The sequence below is a fragment of the Anser cygnoides genome, chromosome 3 (genome assembly GCF_040182565.1).
Source record: "Anser cygnoides isolate HZ-2024a breed goose chromosome 3, Taihu_goose_T2T_genome, whole genome shotgun sequence".
Classification (NCBI taxonomy): Eukaryota; Metazoa; Chordata; class Aves; order Anseriformes; family Anatidae; genus Anser; species Anser cygnoides.
Genome location: NC_089875.1, coordinates 102,692,675 through 102,711,569, shown reverse-complemented (window position 1 = coordinate 102,711,569; position 18,895 = coordinate 102,692,675). Strand labels below are relative to the sequence as shown.

The window sequence follows — 18,895 nt, the reverse complement described above, 5'->3', positions numbered from 1 at the left end:
CAGACAATGCAATGAGCAGAGAGTTACTGATCATGCAGTGTAGCTCCAAGAAGATGATACCTGACTGCTGGACTCTCCTCAGCCCACCACTCCTTAGCTGGCCCACTCTATCCTTCTGAAGAGGACTGTGAATCCCAGTGTCCAGACTCCACAGGATGGTGCCCCCAAAGGCACACAGCTGTACACCCTGAAGCTAAATCCGGTGCTCCTGGAGTATGTCAAAACCTATACTAGTTGTTCACAATCCCTGAAAGAGTGAAGTAACCAGAAAATGTGAGAACTGTAGGCACATATTTTCCTGTTGTGACATCTAGTGTCTTTAGTACCTATAGTGTGAGATAGTGTAAGGAAGGAAGAGCTATGAGAAGGAAGCAAGGGAGGCAGATGCTACTCCTGATGATGTGCTTATAAGAAATAGTAGTAACAATGGTTAATGGGAAGAGACAGCATGGTTGCATTTGAAGTGAACACGCCACAGTACTAAAACTGTTAGGGTAGCAGCTGGTCTGACTGAATCCTTGGAGGTAGGGGACCATGTGCCTGAATCTTCTGGGATGCCAGGAAAGCCTAAGATACTTCAGATTTATGTGTACATGCACTTTAATCTTGCCTGCAGTGTGAGTTGGGATGCATGTAGTTGTATAGTAGAATTGATACTTAGGTTGTTATATTTGTCACTAATTCTTCATGACTGGGATTTTGCACATGGATTTGTGAAAAGCTCTTCCTTACTTGGGGTCTTACCACTGCTAATTGCCTTAACTTCAGCTGGCTGCAGGCCATGAAACAGGCCCTTTGAAAGAGAATGATATTTTTTGTAAGGTGAAAGTTTCTTGTTGAAGTGTTCAAGGATGCTGTGTACCTCTTTCTGGTCACATGAAGATAGAAGATGGCCTGGTCTTCCTGCTAATTATTGCTTTCTCATTTCCAGGAACAGCACCTCATACAAGCAGTGCCATGACCTCAGCCTCCCTGGTAGCACTGGCTGCAGCGCCTCCTGGTGCAACACAGGCAATGCAGGAGTCACCTAAGCTCCTCTTCTCTCCCATGGAGAAGACATCAATGTTCCTGGACCTGCATGATCTGCCATGTGAAAGTGGCAGCTGTCTCACACGGGATGTGTACTGTGTGTAGGTGGCAAGGCAGCGGGGCTCCAAGTGTGGCCTCTGTGAGAAAAGGCCAGGGGCTGCCCCGTGATGGACAGGGCCAGCTCCAGCCAAAACAGACCCACCACTAGGCAAAGATGGTAGCACCTCTGAAAAAGTGCGTTTAAGTAACTGCAAAACTCCACACAACAGAGAAAGGGGTGAGGAAAAAGTGTGAGAAACAGCCCCGCGAACACCAAGGTCAGAGAAAAAGGAGGGGGAGTATTTGCTAACCAGAAGAACCAGAAATTTCCCTCATCTATATTGCCCATAAACAATACAGTATTGCTACTGTTAAACTGTTGTTTATGTCACAGCGTAATTCTGCTCTCTGACAAAAATGATCAAAATATCAAAGTAGTTTATGAAATATACACAATTAATGTTATCCATTTGCTTTGTAAATGTTCTGTTTTTCCTGATTTTTCTGAAAAGGACAACATACAACTCAGCATGAATACACGACCCAGATGTTTTGTAAACATTATTTTATTGCATTCAGTCAAAGCTTCTTTAGCAAAACTTCCAGCTATCATCCATGACTGTACTGCATTTTAGTGGGTTTTACACTTTTATTTTGAATAAACTATACAGACACAATCATGAAGTATGTATTAGATTCTTACAAGTTAAGCAGAAGAGTACATAAATAATTTTCTGTTTCTTGCTGTAAAACACTCAAGGATTGAATTCTTATTTCTGTCAGTATCATATTATTATGAGAATACTGCAAAGAGGCAAACAAATTACTCCTATCAGTTAATTTCCTCTTACCTAATGGAAGCTTTAAAAATGATGGAGCTTCCCTGAGGTACTGAACAGTGATGGTAACTTCATCGCCAGCATTTCGCAGTAGGTGTACCTGTCAGTGTACAAATAACAGCTACTTTAAACCATAGAACCACGAGCCATGGAAAGCATATTATTTACAACGAAATCAGCATCTCTGTTGATCTGTAAGAAACTCAGTATGAATACTTCTGACAGGAATGGAGAGTATCAAGCCACACCAATAAAGGATAAGAATAGGCAGGACCAATGGAACAACCTGAAGAAATAATTTGGTGAGTAACTTGTTTTTATATTAGAAGCTTTAGATAACTTCTACAAACAAACTCATTTTATAAAATTGCCGTAGGGTAGTAGGGAAATTTGTGTTTTGTAGATATAACATATTAATTGTGTGTATGCACACATATACAGACACATAACATAAATATAAATTAATAACATCACATATATTTCATATCTGATTTATATTTGGTTTGATTCAGGTGTTATATTAGACACATTTTTCTGTTTCAAATATAGTTTTTGTGACTATCTTCATTATCTGTAAATATTTGCTCACCAGAAGAGAACACATATATAAACTCATTATGCATATATGTAAATACGTAAATGTATACGCATATATATATGTGTAAAGATATACACGTATTAAAACATTAGAATTTAACTAAAGGCATATCACACTACTGCATAAGGAATTTTAAAAAATCGAGAGCTTCAACTAACATCTTTGATGGAACTCTGTTCCTTTTACGGTCAGAGTTATTCCCTTGTTTCATATCCTTGACACCCAGGAAATAGGTATTGCATTTGGTTGGTAAGGTTTGCAGCCTTGGTCCCCTTTGTCAGAAACAGATGCCAAGGCCTGTGGCTTCTCAGCTGAGCACAACCAGAGCTTGAATGCATCAAGCAGAAATGTAACAACAGCAAACAGTAACTCCTATAAACGTACTTACTGATCTAATGTGCTTGAAGGAAGCACATTGTTTGTAGCACAATTTTGAACACATTTTTGAGCACATTGTTGAAGCACAATTGCTTGTATTGCTTCAGACCTCTATTTCAGCACACTGCCACATCGACTAACATCACAAGATGCAGGATTACTACTAACAAATTAATCACAGCAGGGATTACTTACTTTATACCTTTTCTGATGTGTATCAGAATGTAATCAGATATGTTTGGGCATATGCGAGTATTTTTCAGGCAACTAATGGCTTTCTGGAATTGTTAATTACAATATTGTAAGGCTGTTTGCAGATGAGAAGGAAGAGAGGAGTAAATTCAGGACATTGCAATAAGGATCTGCAACAAAATCAATATCCTCAGCCTTTAACATCATACACCATATAATGTCATGTGGACAGATTTTTGTGGACAGAAGAGCATTCATTAGCAATATTATAGACAGTTGTATTATTCATCTTGTGATTTGCTCAATGGCTATGAAAGCTACAAATCTCTTCAGGCACATACACAAATCTCTGAAAAAAGGTAAAACAGAGAAGTATAAGGAAAAATTAAATTTGAGGTAGATAGTTATGCAAGATATCTGTGATTGATTTATATAAAAATAATTTTTGTTTACATTACAAGATACCAACTTGAAAATAGAATGACTGAGAAAGTTCCAATGAGAGAGTCACTGAAGAATTAAGATTTAAAAAAAACCAAAACAACAACAAAAAACACCTTTTGTTTTCTCTAGATTTCATAGTTTTGTTTTGTTTTGTTTACTCTTATATTTTATAGTCTGATTCTCTTAGAATCACAGAATGGCCTGGGTTGGAAGGGACCACAAAGATCATCTACTTCCAACCCCCCTGCCATAGGCAGTGACACCACCCACTAGATCAGGTTGCTCAGGGCCCCATCCAACCTGGCCTTGAACACCTCCAGGGATGGGGCATCCACAGCTTCTCTGGGTAACTTGTTCCAGTGCCTCACCACCCCGAGTGAAAAATTTCCACTTAACCTCTAATCTAAATCTCACCTCTTTTAGTTTAAAACAATTCCCCCTCAGCCTGACAATATTCAATTGAGCAAAGAGTTGCTCCCCATCTTTTTTATAAGTCCCTTGACTACAACTTTTTGGTCATTTGCCTTCATAGTGTTCCACCCAGGTAATTTTCAAGTCTAGGACTTGTACTTCATGAATATTTCAGGTGTTTTATTTCTGAAACATACTTCAAGATCAGACATTCATCATGAGAGTCACTTCCTTTTACTTTATGACTTTTGCTTCAGACTTTAAGCCTGTATTAGGTGTTTAGTCTTAAGTTTTCATCTATAGATGAGAGATTTGATTGATTTCACTGAACTTCGTGTGTTTAAAGTATAAGGTTATCATCTAGGCTCTTTCTTTATTCAGAGATAAACACCCACAGGTGATGAATCCTTTTTATTCTAAGATCTCTACAGATTTCTAGGGAAAGCATTGGCAACCACTTTGGAATTGAATCTTAGCAAAAGGGCCATATGGATGAACTCATTCTTCAAAGAGATGCTCCTTTTCAATTTTAATTGCTGATACAGTTTTGATCTATATTAAGACAGAACCCAATTCAAACAGCCAAAACCCCATCTAAATCTCTGAGCAATGTGAATATTAATGATCATGTACGTTTGAAGGGTTAGAGTAAGTTATGGTAAACACAAGGCACCAGAATTTTAAAAAAATGCACATCATCTATGAATTGCGCCACTGACTTTCCTTCCTGAATTAGGCATATAGGATTTACCTAAAGTGGGCATTAACAGTAAAAATGAGTGAGTAAAAACACTCTTGAGTGTAATTAGGTAAGCGAGATCTAGGAGCTCCTGTTTGTATTTTTTACATTCTCTCTGTTATATTCTTGAGAAATAGACGTGAAAAAGAGAAGCATAATAAAACTTGGCTTGATAAATGCACTTAACTGAGTTATGCAAATTCCACAAATTAGAGCCAGCATGAAAAGTAAGCATTTCCTTTGATGCCCTTTCTCTTTCGTACGTATGAGCACACAAGTACGTGTACACACACACAAAGTTAGCTGCAGCCAGTGTACTTGATCAACTATAAAAAAATAATTCAGTCACTTTTTAAATTCTCCTTCTACTGCTACACAAAGGCAATCGTGCAACAGCTAATGTAACTTCAAAGGTACTAGATTTGTCTTGCTGGACTTACTGGACTTGTGCAAAAGCTTCACTACCACAGAGAAATACATTATTTAGTGACCTTCTGCACCATTAATGTCTTCTTGTGAGCACTGAAATTGAATCTTATTTTTGTTCTTAGTATACATGGTTCAATAATCCCACCTCTTCAGGCATTAACAATATAAAGTGGCTCCAGGAAAGTGTGATACAATACCATGTCTCCTAAGGCATAGGTTTGGTAACTTTAAATGAAAACATTATGAGTTCTTTTCTTTTCATAATATCATTTGAAATAAAAAACAAATTTAATTCTCTGCAACAGTTTTTAAGCTAATGTTTTGTTTTGTTCCATACACTTTCTTTGATGGAATTTATCTTTGTAATATTTGATTAAGACCTTCTAAAAGTACACTAGGCAGTATGTTGATCATGCAGTCTCATAGAATCATAGAATGGTCTCCTCTTCCCTCTTGATAAATACTATAATGTGTAAACATTCTTTGATTCAATAAAGAGGAAACATAGTTCTTGTGCTTTTTTTAAAAATCTACTTCAACATTTTTCTGTCCATTAGGTTGAAATTCTTGTTATTCCACATATAAAGAGCTAAAGAAGTCAACATTTGGAGCTTTTCTTTAAAAAATATTAACAATAGAGTTCTCTGTATCAATTTTATTTGGCTTATGTTTCTTCCCATTAGGTATTTCAGCACAGTACTGTGATTACATTACAAATTTGTGATTTTTGAAATTATCTGTTGGATTTACAAAATACTGATGTTTCTACACTGAGTGTAAGGTAAGCAGTGTTATATGTACCACATAATGATAAGTAGAATGATATCACAAGATACAGGCACATTTTGTGACATGAACTTGCAATTTGCAGTTGACAAACTCTGAACTCCTGTTTCCCTTATACTAACTTTTTGAATGATAATAGAGAATTCATTATCTGTTACCTTTACACTTGTACACGTAGGAAATATTTCCAATTAAGCTTTGTTGGTCCATGACTCAGAAATTCCGTGATTCTATCAATACAGTGTGGCAATAATTTGATTTACTCTTATACATGTTTTGATCAAATATAAAAGCATTCAGTCTAGTTGTGAAGGCTCCATAGCACATTAGTGTAACTGCACATTAGTGTAACTGGTGCAAAGTCATTAATTGGTGTGACTGGGCTAGAAAGAGAACATCAATTCTTTGCAGCTCCTAATGTGGATTAATGTGGATTAATGCAGTTTGGGAAGACAAATTAATCAGCTGGAGAGTGGTAAGTAACTGTAGTCTAATTTAAACATATATAAGGATATACCAACAGTTTCTTCAATTTTTAACAGAAGCGTTTTTCATGTGACAGTTCATATATACATATGTATAGATTTACACATATATGAAATACATGTAAATGTGTACATAATTCTGTCTGTACTATGTTTTCGCATATGGTTCAATATGAGTCATATGGTTTGACAGACTATTATCGTTCTATTTCAGCTTTTGAACAAAACAAGCAAAACCTGTATAAGTATATATATGTATGTCGCTCAGCTATACGTGACAGAATGATAGTGAAAGTCTGTAAGATAAGTACTGTATTTTTAGCTCCCATTGAATTGATCATGGATGTTTTTCAAAACAGAACTACATTCAGGAATATTAATTTCTAATCTTGCTGGTGCATCCAAATATTACGTGATAATGGATCTGTATAAATACTCTAATATTACTTTCTAGGCAATGTTTACATGAGTCGACACAGCTTCATGAGTTCCTGAGCATTTTGTGCAAAGTAACTTGTTTAAATCCATGAAACACATATTATATTAATTTATTTAATTAAATTTAAACTATTGAGATTCATCTCACTTAGATGTAATGTAAATGTTTTGAATCTTTAAATCAGACTAAATTTAAAAGAAAACATCCAGTTACTGAAGAATTTCAGAAGTATTTAAAAATAACGTCATAATGGAATCTGGACTAAAATATTTGTGTATGTATATGTATGTGTATTTGTATATATATAATTATTTTAATATAGATTAAATAAGAAATATCTATCAAATAGACTTTTTATTATATATAAGAAATATATATTACATATATATATAATAGTCTTCAGATAAACTAACAGCTATCTTTTAACAGTAGGACATAATTTGCATAGTTACCTACCAAATTCAGCCCTTCAGAAGTAATAAATAATGTTTGCAGATATTAAAGGAAATAAGTATTTTTGGTAGGAAATAATTGTAGATTGAACCTAGGGGAGTGAGGAAAGAGGACTGGGGAGCATGCTTGTAAAAAGAGCAAGAAGAACAGGGAAGTGGGGCCCTGGAGGAGGGAAGATTCTGGCCATGGGGGAAAAAGAACTGAGCTTAAAAGGAAATGCAAGTCCTTTACGGGAAACTTAACAGAGGTGTAGGCCTTTCCACTTTCTTTTTTTTTTTCCTTCTTACTGCTTTTACCTTTTTTAAATTATTTTTTCTCTTTTTCTTTTTTCCTCTTCCTCTTGCTTTTTTCTTTCCTTTTCTTCTTTTCTCTTTTTCTTCCTTTTTCCTTTTATCCACTTCTGCTTTCACTTTCATTGATCCATTTCTACCCATCATCTACTTGGACTTGTGTAAAGCATTTGATACTTGTCCCAAAGCACATGGGACACCACACAGCATTCTTGTCTCCAAACTGGACAGACAAAGATTTGGTGGATGGATTATTCAGTGGATATGGAATTGGCTGGATGGCTGCATCCAGACAGTGGCAGTCAACAGCTCAGTTCTCAGGTGGAGATCAGTGACAAGTGGTGTCCCTCAGGGTTTGTACTGGGCCTGGGACTGTTTAATATCTTAATAAATGACATAGTCAGTGGGATCGAAGGCACCCTCAGCAAGTTTGAGGGTGATACTAAGCTGAGTGGTGCAGTCAAAACAGTGGAGGGAAGGGATGCCATCCAGAGGGACCTGGACAGATTTGAGAAGCAGGCCCTCATGAAGTTCAACAAGGCCAAGTGCAAGGTCCTGCACCTGGGCTGGGGCTATCCCACACTTGAATACAGGTTGTGCAATGAGTGGATTGAGAGCAGCCCTGCGGAGAAAGACTTGGGGGTACTGGTGGCTGAAAAGCTGAGTATGAGCCAGCAGTGCAAGCTTGCAACTCGTAAAGCCAACCGTATCCTGGGCTGCATCAAAAGAAGAGTAGCTATCAGGTCAAAGGAGGTATTATTCCCCCTCTGCAATCCTCTGGTGAGACCCCACCTGGAGTGCTGCATTGAACTCTGGGGCCCATAGCATAAGAAAGGCATAGACCTGTTAGAGCAGGTCCAGAGGAGGGCCACGAAGATGATCAGAGGGCTGGAGCACCTCTCCTAAGAAGAAAGGCTGAGAGAGCTGGAGTTACTTGGCTTAGAGAATTCTATCATTGTATGATCCCCTACCCTTTTGCTTCTGGGCCCTCGTTCCCCAAGCTCTGTGATCTGATTGGACTCCCTGTTATGTGCTTTGGCCTTGTCAAGCTCTTGCTTCTCCCTTGCAGAGCTGTATTTCTAACTTAATAAGGGCAAGATGACATCATTCCTTCCATAGTCTGGTCACCAACCCCAAAAATAAAACATACTGTTCAGTTAGAAACTAAGTCATATTTACTACCACTTAAAAAACTTCTCGTGTCTATTACCTACCTATTGCAGCATATGGAAATTTTCAGATTTAAATTAAACCACCAATTCTCTTAGTTTATTCAACTGACACTTTTCTCTTACTTCCGTCAACAAATTCAGTAAAAGATGTTTTGCACCACAAAGCTTCACTATTCATTTTGAAAAATAATACTGCTCCTGTATGCTATAATTACTATGAATTATATACAATAACAAAAAAATATTTTTTTGATGATTTTGTATATTGCTTTATCTACTTAATCACACAATTCAGTTTGTGTTTCACTTCGAAATAATGCTTACGCAAATATCTGGCATATGAAAGACAATGCTACAAACTGTGGATTGGAAAATATTTTCTAAGCTAAGTCAGCTGTTCCCTGAAGCAATGGAAGTTAAAATAAATTTGCTTAAGGCTAACTGTTAACTGAAGCATGAAGACTCATCCCTCAGAAAGTAACACTGCCATCCTTCAATAACTCCAAGAATAACAGTGCACCACAGTGACTTCTCTCTGGAACTTCAGATCTGTCTCAACCGTCATTAATGTGCTATAACTGAACAGAGTTCAAAGCCATGGAATTCATAATTTTACAAGAAACAGTATGTTTTATTGCATAGCTACTATTATGTATTACTTGTAAAAAGAAAAACAATCTCAAGAATAAAAAAAACACAGTAGACAGAAATGGTCAAATAACCAGAAAACAAACGTAATTATTAGATGGAAACTTAATTAAATCATTACTGATATATACGGTATGTAAGAAACACAGTATCAAAGTGCCACTTTCAGTTCTAACAGATAAACATACCTAACTGAGATTGGAAATGTGTATATTTAACTGGAATCAAAATCTGTAGAAATACACAATTTCTCCTCTCCTATGAAGACAGGCTGAGGGAGTTGGGGTTCCGCCTGGAGAAGAGAAGGCTCCTGGGAGACCTTATAGCGGCCTTCCAGTACCTAAAGGGGGAATTGCTCAAGGCCAGGCTGGATGGGGCTTTGACCAACCTGGTCTAGTGGGAGGTGTCCCTTCCCATGGCATAGGGGTTGGAATTAGGTGGTCTTTAAGATCCCTTCCAATCTAAACCATTCTATGATTCCACAGGATAGGGAAAAAAAAAAAAAAAAAAAAAAAAAAAAACCTTCTGATTTCCTGATCCAGTTCTTTAATAGTTTTGATTCAATGAGTTAGCTTGTTTGCTATCTAAAGTGTGTGAACAGACTCACATTCTATGAGCAAGTGTTTTGTCTGGTATCTACAAAAAGGAACAACTACCAGAACCTAGCCACCATTCAGTGGCTAAACAAATGTGCTTGAAATACTAATGATAGTCATGAGATCTATTCACTTGTTTAGATCGCACTCCCGTTAAAGTGAATGACTTTATGAAGAGAAACAATAGAATCACAGAATCATAGAACCATCTAGGTTGGAAAAGTCCTTCAGTATCACCAAGTCCAGCCATCAACCTTACCTCCCTAGCCCATCACTAAACCAAGTCCCTTAGTGACACGTCTACACATCTCTTAAATACCTCCAGGGCGGGGACTCCACCCATTCCCTGGACAGCTCACTCCAATGCTTGTACTTACGTACAACTAAAAAAGTGATCTTTTCTAACCACAATACAAAATGAGTTTATTCACCTCACCTGTCATCAGAAATACAATAATTTTATCAATAAGTTCATTTTATGTGGGTGTAAGTACTCTGTATAACTTGTATTTTCCTTCCCATTTGAGGAAATTTACCAAATGCAAAATAACTGAGCTTCGCTTATATAAACAGATTGTCTAATCTTTTACAAACACATTTATTTAATTAACCAATCCAACATCACAAGAGTGTACACTAAGTCTTTTTTAACTTTTTGCTGAGTCCTCTTAATAACATCAGCCTAGATTATACAGGGCTCCATAGTTCTTTCTACCCTAATGAAAAGTTGAGGCTCATCCAATATAAGGTAGTGAATTAGTCAAAAGCACAGAACATCGTTTAGGTAGAAAAGGCTGGGAAAGGAAGTTAGAAATGGGAAGGAAAGGATATTGCTTCAGAGAAACTATGTCAACTGTAGCTGAAACCCACAGGAGTGACCAAAAATTAAAACACAAATTAGTTGTTGCACATGATGTAAGGATCAAAGGAAGCAAGGGTGGAAATGTTTTCCCAGCAATTGTCAGGAAAAACAAGGGACATAATACAGTCCTTATTTATTTTTTTATTTATTAAAAAAAAAAAAAGAAGAGAGAGAGAGAGATGATTTATTTTCCTATCAGCTTTTTAGAAGACACTCCAGGTTTATTCATGGATGTTTTATACCCTTTTGTTCTTATTCTAACATTCTCCTTTTAGCAATATTTGGTCTCCCTCCATGGTGCTCAGTTTCATGCAGGTAGAAAAAGAAGTGTGGAAAAATAAGAAAAGTAGGGAGGAGCAATAAGTGTGGTGGGTGACCAGCACAGGGTTCTGACCTCCAGGGTCTTTGGTTGTCATTGCACAGGAGTCCAGGTGCTGAGGATGCACAGAGGAGGTGCTGGCAGCAATGCCAACAGCAGTGTGGATGCAGGTGTAGTTGGTGGTGGTCCCCTTGTCTGCGTTTGGGGAAAAGTAAAGGTTGGCTCTTTGCACGAAGAGGGCAGGAAGTCCTGCCCCAACCAGTCACACTGCTGGCTGACCCTTTCTTTCTCTCCTTCTCCATACAAAAAAAGATAGAGAGGAGATGGACTCAGTATAGCTGTCCTGAGCATGTTATGTAGATTCTAAAATCGTCCTGTCTTGTACCAGTTCTCTATATTTCATATACTTGAAAAAATCCTGGATGCCCCTTTCACTTCTTTTCTGTGGCAGAAATATTACATAATCATAAAACAGGTAGAAATATGACTAATCTGACATGACCTACTTGTAAACTTGTATTGTTTGACCCAATCTCTCTTTGTCTGTTATACTTTCCAAGCAGTGGATTAAGACCAAAATTATCTTGCATCTTATTAAAAGCAAACTCCTTAGATCATGCTTATCCCTATTCCATAAAAGACAGAACTCTGTTAAATATACTATATTTGCTTTCTCCTGGTATTTGTACAACTGATTAAATTGTTCTATTTTGTAGAAGAATCTGCAATGTCATGTGCCAATCTTTTTCTGAATACTAAGACAGGGACTCCCCTATTTTAACAATAGTAAAATATGTAAATTGTGATCCTACTTCAAAGATACAAAGTTTGCTTTTATATTTTCATTCCTAACCAGCCATTAGTCATCCTGCTTCCCCTCCAGCACTATTTTTTTTTCCTTTATAAAACAAAGTTACTTTCAGTTTCTGAACTACTCTTGTATTTTCTGTGGTTTACACATTCCTCTTATGGCGATCCCATTTTTGATTATTTATGACTGAAGAGGCTAGTAGAATTTGTTATAAGTCTTTCCACATTTTTAAAATTAGAAGGAATAAAAGAGATATAGATACCGCAGTCAGGAACTAAATGAAAAACAAATGAACAAGCAAAAATTTTAAATCTTTTTACCCTTAGGAAACATTGCTTTAAATATTGGTTGTCCCACCACACTCTCTACATGCTTTATCTAAGAAGTGCTACATTTTGTGTCCACAGTATAAAAAGCGTTTAAATTCTACCTATTGCTCCTTTGTGGCAGGTAGCTGATTTTTTCTATAGGTTTTAATTATAGTAATTCTGCTTTTGTGCTCAAAGAATATGTGCACTGTAAATGCTCATAATGCCAGAGAACTCACTGCTTTTCTAACCCAGGGAATTAATGATTGTGAAATAGATAGGGGTAAAATAATAGTATTGAAACCTAGAACTCCTTAATTGTGGATGCTTTCTTAACATGCTTACATCTTGAAAATAAGTCAGTTTCCAAGAGTACATTATAGAAACTATGTAATATTTATAAGTACACACCTAATACAGATACCATAAGACATACTCTATTTTTTAAACTTTTTTTTTCCTGCAATCTTGTAATCCTTTACAAAAGAACTATAAAGGTGCAAAAGGGTGCAAATTTAACTCACAAAAATGTGTGAGTTTTATCATTTGCATGTAAAAGACATTGGAGATTAAAAGTTCATTATAACTTGCTTCTTAATGAGGAATGCAGCCAGATGTATTCAGTGATAAAATAATCACATTTCTTAGGGCATCTGGCAAACTGAGGTTGAATTGTATATCACTCAACATTTGAATGTAGTACTACAATTTGCTGCTTTTATGTGTTTTTATTTTTATGTTGTGTTGGCATACAGAATACTTATGGCAAATTAGCAGCTGGAGAAATAAAACTAAATTCAGATCTTTTTAACCTAAGAAATGTGAAGAACATTTTAAAATTATTTGTATCACTGTCAAGTAACAGGGCTGCTTTTCTACAACAACCAAATCCCCAGGAAAACAGCTCAGAAATATTCTACAGGGTAACTGAAAGAACAGGAAAACTATGAACACCACAACTTCATTCTGCAGTCTAATGACACAAATTAGCCTTCTTGTTATAATTGTCCAATTTTTTCCTCTCTTTCTGTTACTGCCCACCTACATAGCAGCAGCTAATTTTCTAAAAATGCACGTTAAGTCCCAACTAATGAAAGCAACTATGCAATACCCATTACCTGCTCCCTAATAAAAGGTTCGTTCTCTTCTTTCAGCTCCTGTGTCAGCTCTTTTATAAATGCAGCCATTCTGTAGCTATATACTCACTGCAACAGGTATTTGCCGTCCATGTAATATGTGGGATTGGCCTAGGCAATGACAAAGGAAACCTGTGAGAACTACCAAGATGAAGAAAGCAAAATCTTCTAAAGCTTGGTATCTTTTCTCTCTCTCTTTTTTTTTCCTCTAATCCAAAAAATATATTTTAAAGTTTTAACTAAACTGAGTTTTTTGGTACGCTTCATAGTTAAAGAGGTCCTCCTCTTTAAAAAACAGAAGAGATTTTTTACAGAAAAGTTGTAATTTTTTGTTTATCTGTGTCTGGAAAAAAACATTCTGTTTGAAAAAGATTTAAAAATGCTTTCAAATCTACATTCCTGCTTTGGCTGACCCCAAATGTAAATCACCTAGTAATGGGGAACACAAGCAGTCAGAGTCTGGGATCATTTCAACTAGTTCTCCTTCATTAAAATCTTCACAGCTGATGGATTCTACCCATGTTGCTTCTGTTCATGTGTCTGTGTGTAACTGGAGATAGCCTCTTAGCCTGGAACACATCAAGAACTTCTGTCAGTCAAGATATGACCCTTTTACTTAGTGCCCCAATCTTCCCATTTAAAGAAATAATGATAACAACGATACATTGGGAAAACAATACACCTAATCACAAACTAATGAAATTACATATCATATACAGAAACTAGTCATAGAAAAGTCAATAGGAAAAAAGCTCTACATTTCTTCTTCAATAGCCAATAACAATTTAGAGTAGTGTTAGAAATCAACTTGAGTAAGAAAAGTACAATCTGTTCAAGGTTTTGGCTTTTTATTATTATTATTATTTTATTTTTTTCAGGAAACAATTGTGAAACAATCTAAGGAGAAAATTCAGAAAAAGCTCGATCTTCAAAAGATTAAAACCATTTCACAGAAAAATACTTCGGTAAAAATAAAAGGAGACTCAAAGATATCCATCAGTATGGACCCCCCTAAATTATTTTACCGCATAGCCCTGTCAAGTTCTTTCAGAAAAATCTCCATCATTTTCCTCTCTATTCAGGTCTCACAAACAAAAAGATCTCAATTTCATTTGATAACTCTTAGTTCTGGCTTCTCTACTGGCAGAGACAGTGAACAATCTGTCCTTTACTATTCCTTTCATGCCAATCAACTTTACAAGTCTCCACAATATCTCATCTCAATTATCCCATTTTCATAGTAAAGCTCTACCTGCCTTTTAGCTACTCACTGTTTAGAAGCTGTTGCACATCTTTGATCATGCTGCTCACTGCCTTATTGCTTTCTCTGAACCTTTTCCTGTTTTTTTCTTTTTTTTTTTATCCTTTGAACTGAAAGGACCAGAAATACTGTCAATATTGAAGATACAAAGCCACCTTAGATGATGCATACAGTGATGTTTTCAGTTCTGCTTTCTACTCCTTTTCTAAAAAAAAAAAAAAAAAAAAAAAAAACACCTCCAACATTTGGTTAGCTTTTATGAATTCTTAAAGCCTGAGATTTTATTTCACAGCTGCAGTGGTCAGTTCAGAGCCCATCATTCTTTACATGGAGCAAGGACTCTTCCCTCCCACGTTTACAACTTAGCTTTTACATGAAAGGAGGTTGTGGCAAGAGGGGTGTCAGTCTCTTCTCTCAGGTGACAAGTGATATAGGATGAAAGGAAATGGTCTGAAGTTGCACCAAGGGATGTTTAGGTTGGATATTAGGAAGAATTTCTTCATGGAGAGGGTAGTCAAGCATTGGAATGGGCTGCCCAGGGAAGCTGGGGAGTCCCATCCCCAGAGGTATTTAAGAGATGTGTGGACATGGCACTAGGGTTTAGTGATAGGACTTGGTAGGTCAGGTTGATGCTTGGACTTGATGATCCTGAACGTCTTTTCCAACCTAGATGCTTCTATGATCCTAAGACTTCACCTTCTATTGTATTGTCACTTAATCAGCGAGTCCTACTGTCATTCTTCAGAGCTGTCCCTTACCCTTCCCAGTCTGAACAGTTCTGTTGAATGAGCAAACTGTCACCTCATGTTTCATTCCATTTCACAGTTTGTTGTGAATATCTTGAAAACAGAAGTCCCAGCAAAGTGGGATTGTGTGGGATATCCCTTCATTGTGAACTTCAACCCAACTACTCTTCCCCTCAGTTTCTATCTTTCAAACAATTATTTATCCAAACCATTGTTATTAAGTTTCCTTTAAGGCACGTATGAAACAAGGATTTTGTTGGGAGTCTGTTCAAAACCCAAGCAAACTATATCAATCCTTTATTTGCATTTTTATGGATTCTTCACAAAGCACAGGCAGGTTTCTGACACACGGCAACTCTTTGCCAGATTGTTTTTTTTTATCTATATATTTGTTAATGGTATTTTTTAAAATTATGATTGTTAATTATTTCACTAGTAAAGACACCAGGCTTACCAAACTGTGGTTCTACAGATCACCTTTTGCACCTTTCACAGGTATGTACTTTTCATCTCTCAATCCCCAAACACCAACATACCTTAGACAATGTCTTTTAATTTAAAACAATTATATTTAAACTAAATGATGGTTTATGATCTTTATGGTTTATGACCATTATGGTGGTTTTATGATTTTATTCCATCACCTCTTCTGATACAAAATACTTTACAGAAATTTACATTTTTATAAGAAATAATTCATTTTAATTATATTTTCACGTTTATATTAATTTTTATCTTACTTTATATTCATTTTTAATTGAATAGTTAAGTGTTGTGTCATCATTTATCAAATAAATGATCCCTATGGTGACATTTAAATTAGCAAATTAAACATGATCAGGACACAGATTCAAACACTGAGACATGATTAGCTAAATTCCATATAGTTAAATTGTCAGCACAGAGCAAGGTATGGTTTAGACAGTGACTACTTAACACTCTTCTCAATCCAGTCCTGGCATGGACTGGGTTAGCCTGAGCCAAGGGCCATTATCAGTAAGTGTTTTGCAGATGGGCTCCCTGTTTCAGGAGAGGTGAGTGAGTTTAGTTACATGGACAAAAGTCATGCTGTACCGGGCAACCTCAAAATGACTGGGTAGGAAATGATGTAGCGTGCAGTGCCCAGCTAATGCATCACACCAACTTCGACTCATTAAACTGCCACCGAAAGTCTTCAGTACGAGCACCTGCAAACCTTCCTATCAACAAAAATATGAAAATGAAATCTTCACACTTTCCTACTATTGTAAATGTTTGGACACAGTCAGTCAATTCCATCTCCCTGCCCAGAGAGGCAATAACTAGTTCTCTTCCAACCAACATCCACTCAGCCAGCAGAAAGGAGCCTCCTCTGTTGCTTCCTCCCTGACTGCTTCTCCTCACCGTGTGTTAGCGAGAAAGAAGAGAAACCAGTGATGTCCCGAATTACAAATCTCCAGACATTCACAACAAGAATTGCTGAGGTTTTCTCCACGTATAATACTCTTTAATTGGCAAAAAAATGTCTTTGCTTAGGGTATTTCTTATTGCTGCTTAAAAGAAGTAAATAAAGAAATTCAAGGCTGCTTCCCCTGTGGCTGTAAAGGGCCAGCAAGCACATCCTTGTATAGCTCACCCTTACAAGGAGCCATTTATTCCCTGCTATTAGATATGCCTTACTATCAATATCACAGAAAATATATTTTATTTTGCAATAATCTGATCAAATGCACCAGAAAATGCTTAATAATACTATTTGATCATATGTATCACCTGCCCACTGTAGACAATACAGGGATGTTTAATAGTAGCATACCCCACAGCAGTGTAGAACAGCTCAGAAAAACAGGGTCTCCAGTGCATTGCTATGGACATAACTCTCCTTGACAGTGATCCGAAAAATTAAATGTAAATTAATATACTGGGAGTTTGTCAAAGAAATTTTATAGTTTGGCAGACATCTCTTCCCCATGCCCTAATGAGTCCTCAATAGCATTGGAGGAATAGGTTCTACATTGCAGAAATATTTTTCAGTTGAAATAGACTACTTGGAAAGATGCATCTCTAAGACAACAGAAAATAAAAAACACCTTGAACAGCACGATTACTGTAACTCGTGGTCCAGAACCATTAAAATGATCGTTAGTTTTTATTTCTGTTAAGTACTGAAAAACTGCTACTGAAAAAAAAAAAAAGTGAATCAAAGATTTTCATTTTAAATTTTGAAAGGAGTAAAAAAACCCCATATATATGCAGTTTTCATTCCAAAACAAGGGAAGAGATTGATGCAGATGAAATATAATTTTGCATCCTGAAAGTGTACTTTAGGGTGAACATTAAAATGACATTTTATCAGGAGAACTGACTATTCCATTTGTGTTGTACAGGGTGATAATCTGATTAGCCACCAGGGAAATAAAATAAATTTCCCTCGCATATAATCAATACAGAAACTATATTAATCTCCACATTAACATTCTCTGCACTCAGCGTCTCTCCACACTAATATATTATTTATGAAAATAAACTTATTTTTCAAAAAATATAAATTATTTTCAGTTCTCCACAGTCTATTGTATTACCTACTGTAAAAGACGGATTTTCCTCAAACCCCATTTCCATTTTTTCATGTATCTATTCATACCATTAGCCAGAACTAAGCTGTGAGATTACAAGTCAGTAGCAGCTTGAAGAGTTATGAAGAAAAGCAAATCTGAGTAATTGGAAGTTAAAACCAGGAAAGCCAGTTGTTTGGCTTGCACAGAACTAAGCACCTTTCAACCTTGCTCAAGAGAAAAAAAAACAAGTATTTGGTGCAATCAGGATCAGCTGCATACATAACAATCTCCAGAATGTCAGTTGTGAAGATGGTAGGTAGTAAACACAACAAATTGGCCTCCTTTCCTATTATTCCCAGACCTTGTAGCCTTCTCACCCCTGTATTTACCCCAGTGGGTTTTAAGTCTGTGAGCTGAACTGATATGTAATTATACATAATCTTCCATTTAATAAAAGACAGGTTATCTAAAATTACGCTTATTCAGTGCACTTACTCACATGCAGAATGACGCCCAAGCAGTCTCCAAGAAATGGCTATCTCCCCCCAAAAAACCTGTCCCCAGTTTTTATTGCTGAGCATGACGTTACGTATCACAGAAAATCCTGCTGTTCAGTTCAGGTCAGCTGCCCAGCTTGTGTCCCCTACCAACCTCTTGCCCACCCCCAGCTTACTTGTTGAGAGTGGGGAGAGGTGGGAAAAAGAGAAAGCCTTGATGCTGTACAAGCACTGCTCAGCAACAACCATGACACCGATGTGTTAACACTGTTTTAGTCACAAATCCAAAATAGCACCATACAAGCTGCGTGAAAAAATTAATTCCATTCTATCAAGCACCAGTACATAGTCCTTTGGATCACACAGTGCAATATGTAATCTTGAATTAGGTGTTTGCAAATGAGGTCTTCATCACCCAGAATGGAAGTAACAAGAAAAGAAGTGTGTTCAA

General features: G+C 36.6%; 1 protein-coding gene across 10 annotated transcripts in view; it reads right to left on the bottom strand.

Moving 5' to 3' along the window:
* Window positions 1-18,895, bottom strand: part of SNTG2 (syntrophin gamma 2) — a 279,525-nt gene that overhangs the window by 111,030 nt on the left and 149,600 nt on the right. For 9 of the 10 annotated variants that reach the window (XM_066994855.1, XM_066994853.1, XM_066994856.1 and 6 more), the window contains one exon: window positions 1,920-2,007. In XM_066994855.1, coding sequence (XP_066850956.1) covers window positions 1,920-2,007 — 88 coding nt within the window. Of the gene's footprint in view, window positions 1-1,919; window positions 2,008-13,385; window positions 13,515-13,832; window positions 13,973-14,674; window positions 14,767-18,895 lie in introns of those variants that run through there. The other variant, XM_048078566.2, reaches the window with a different exon arrangement.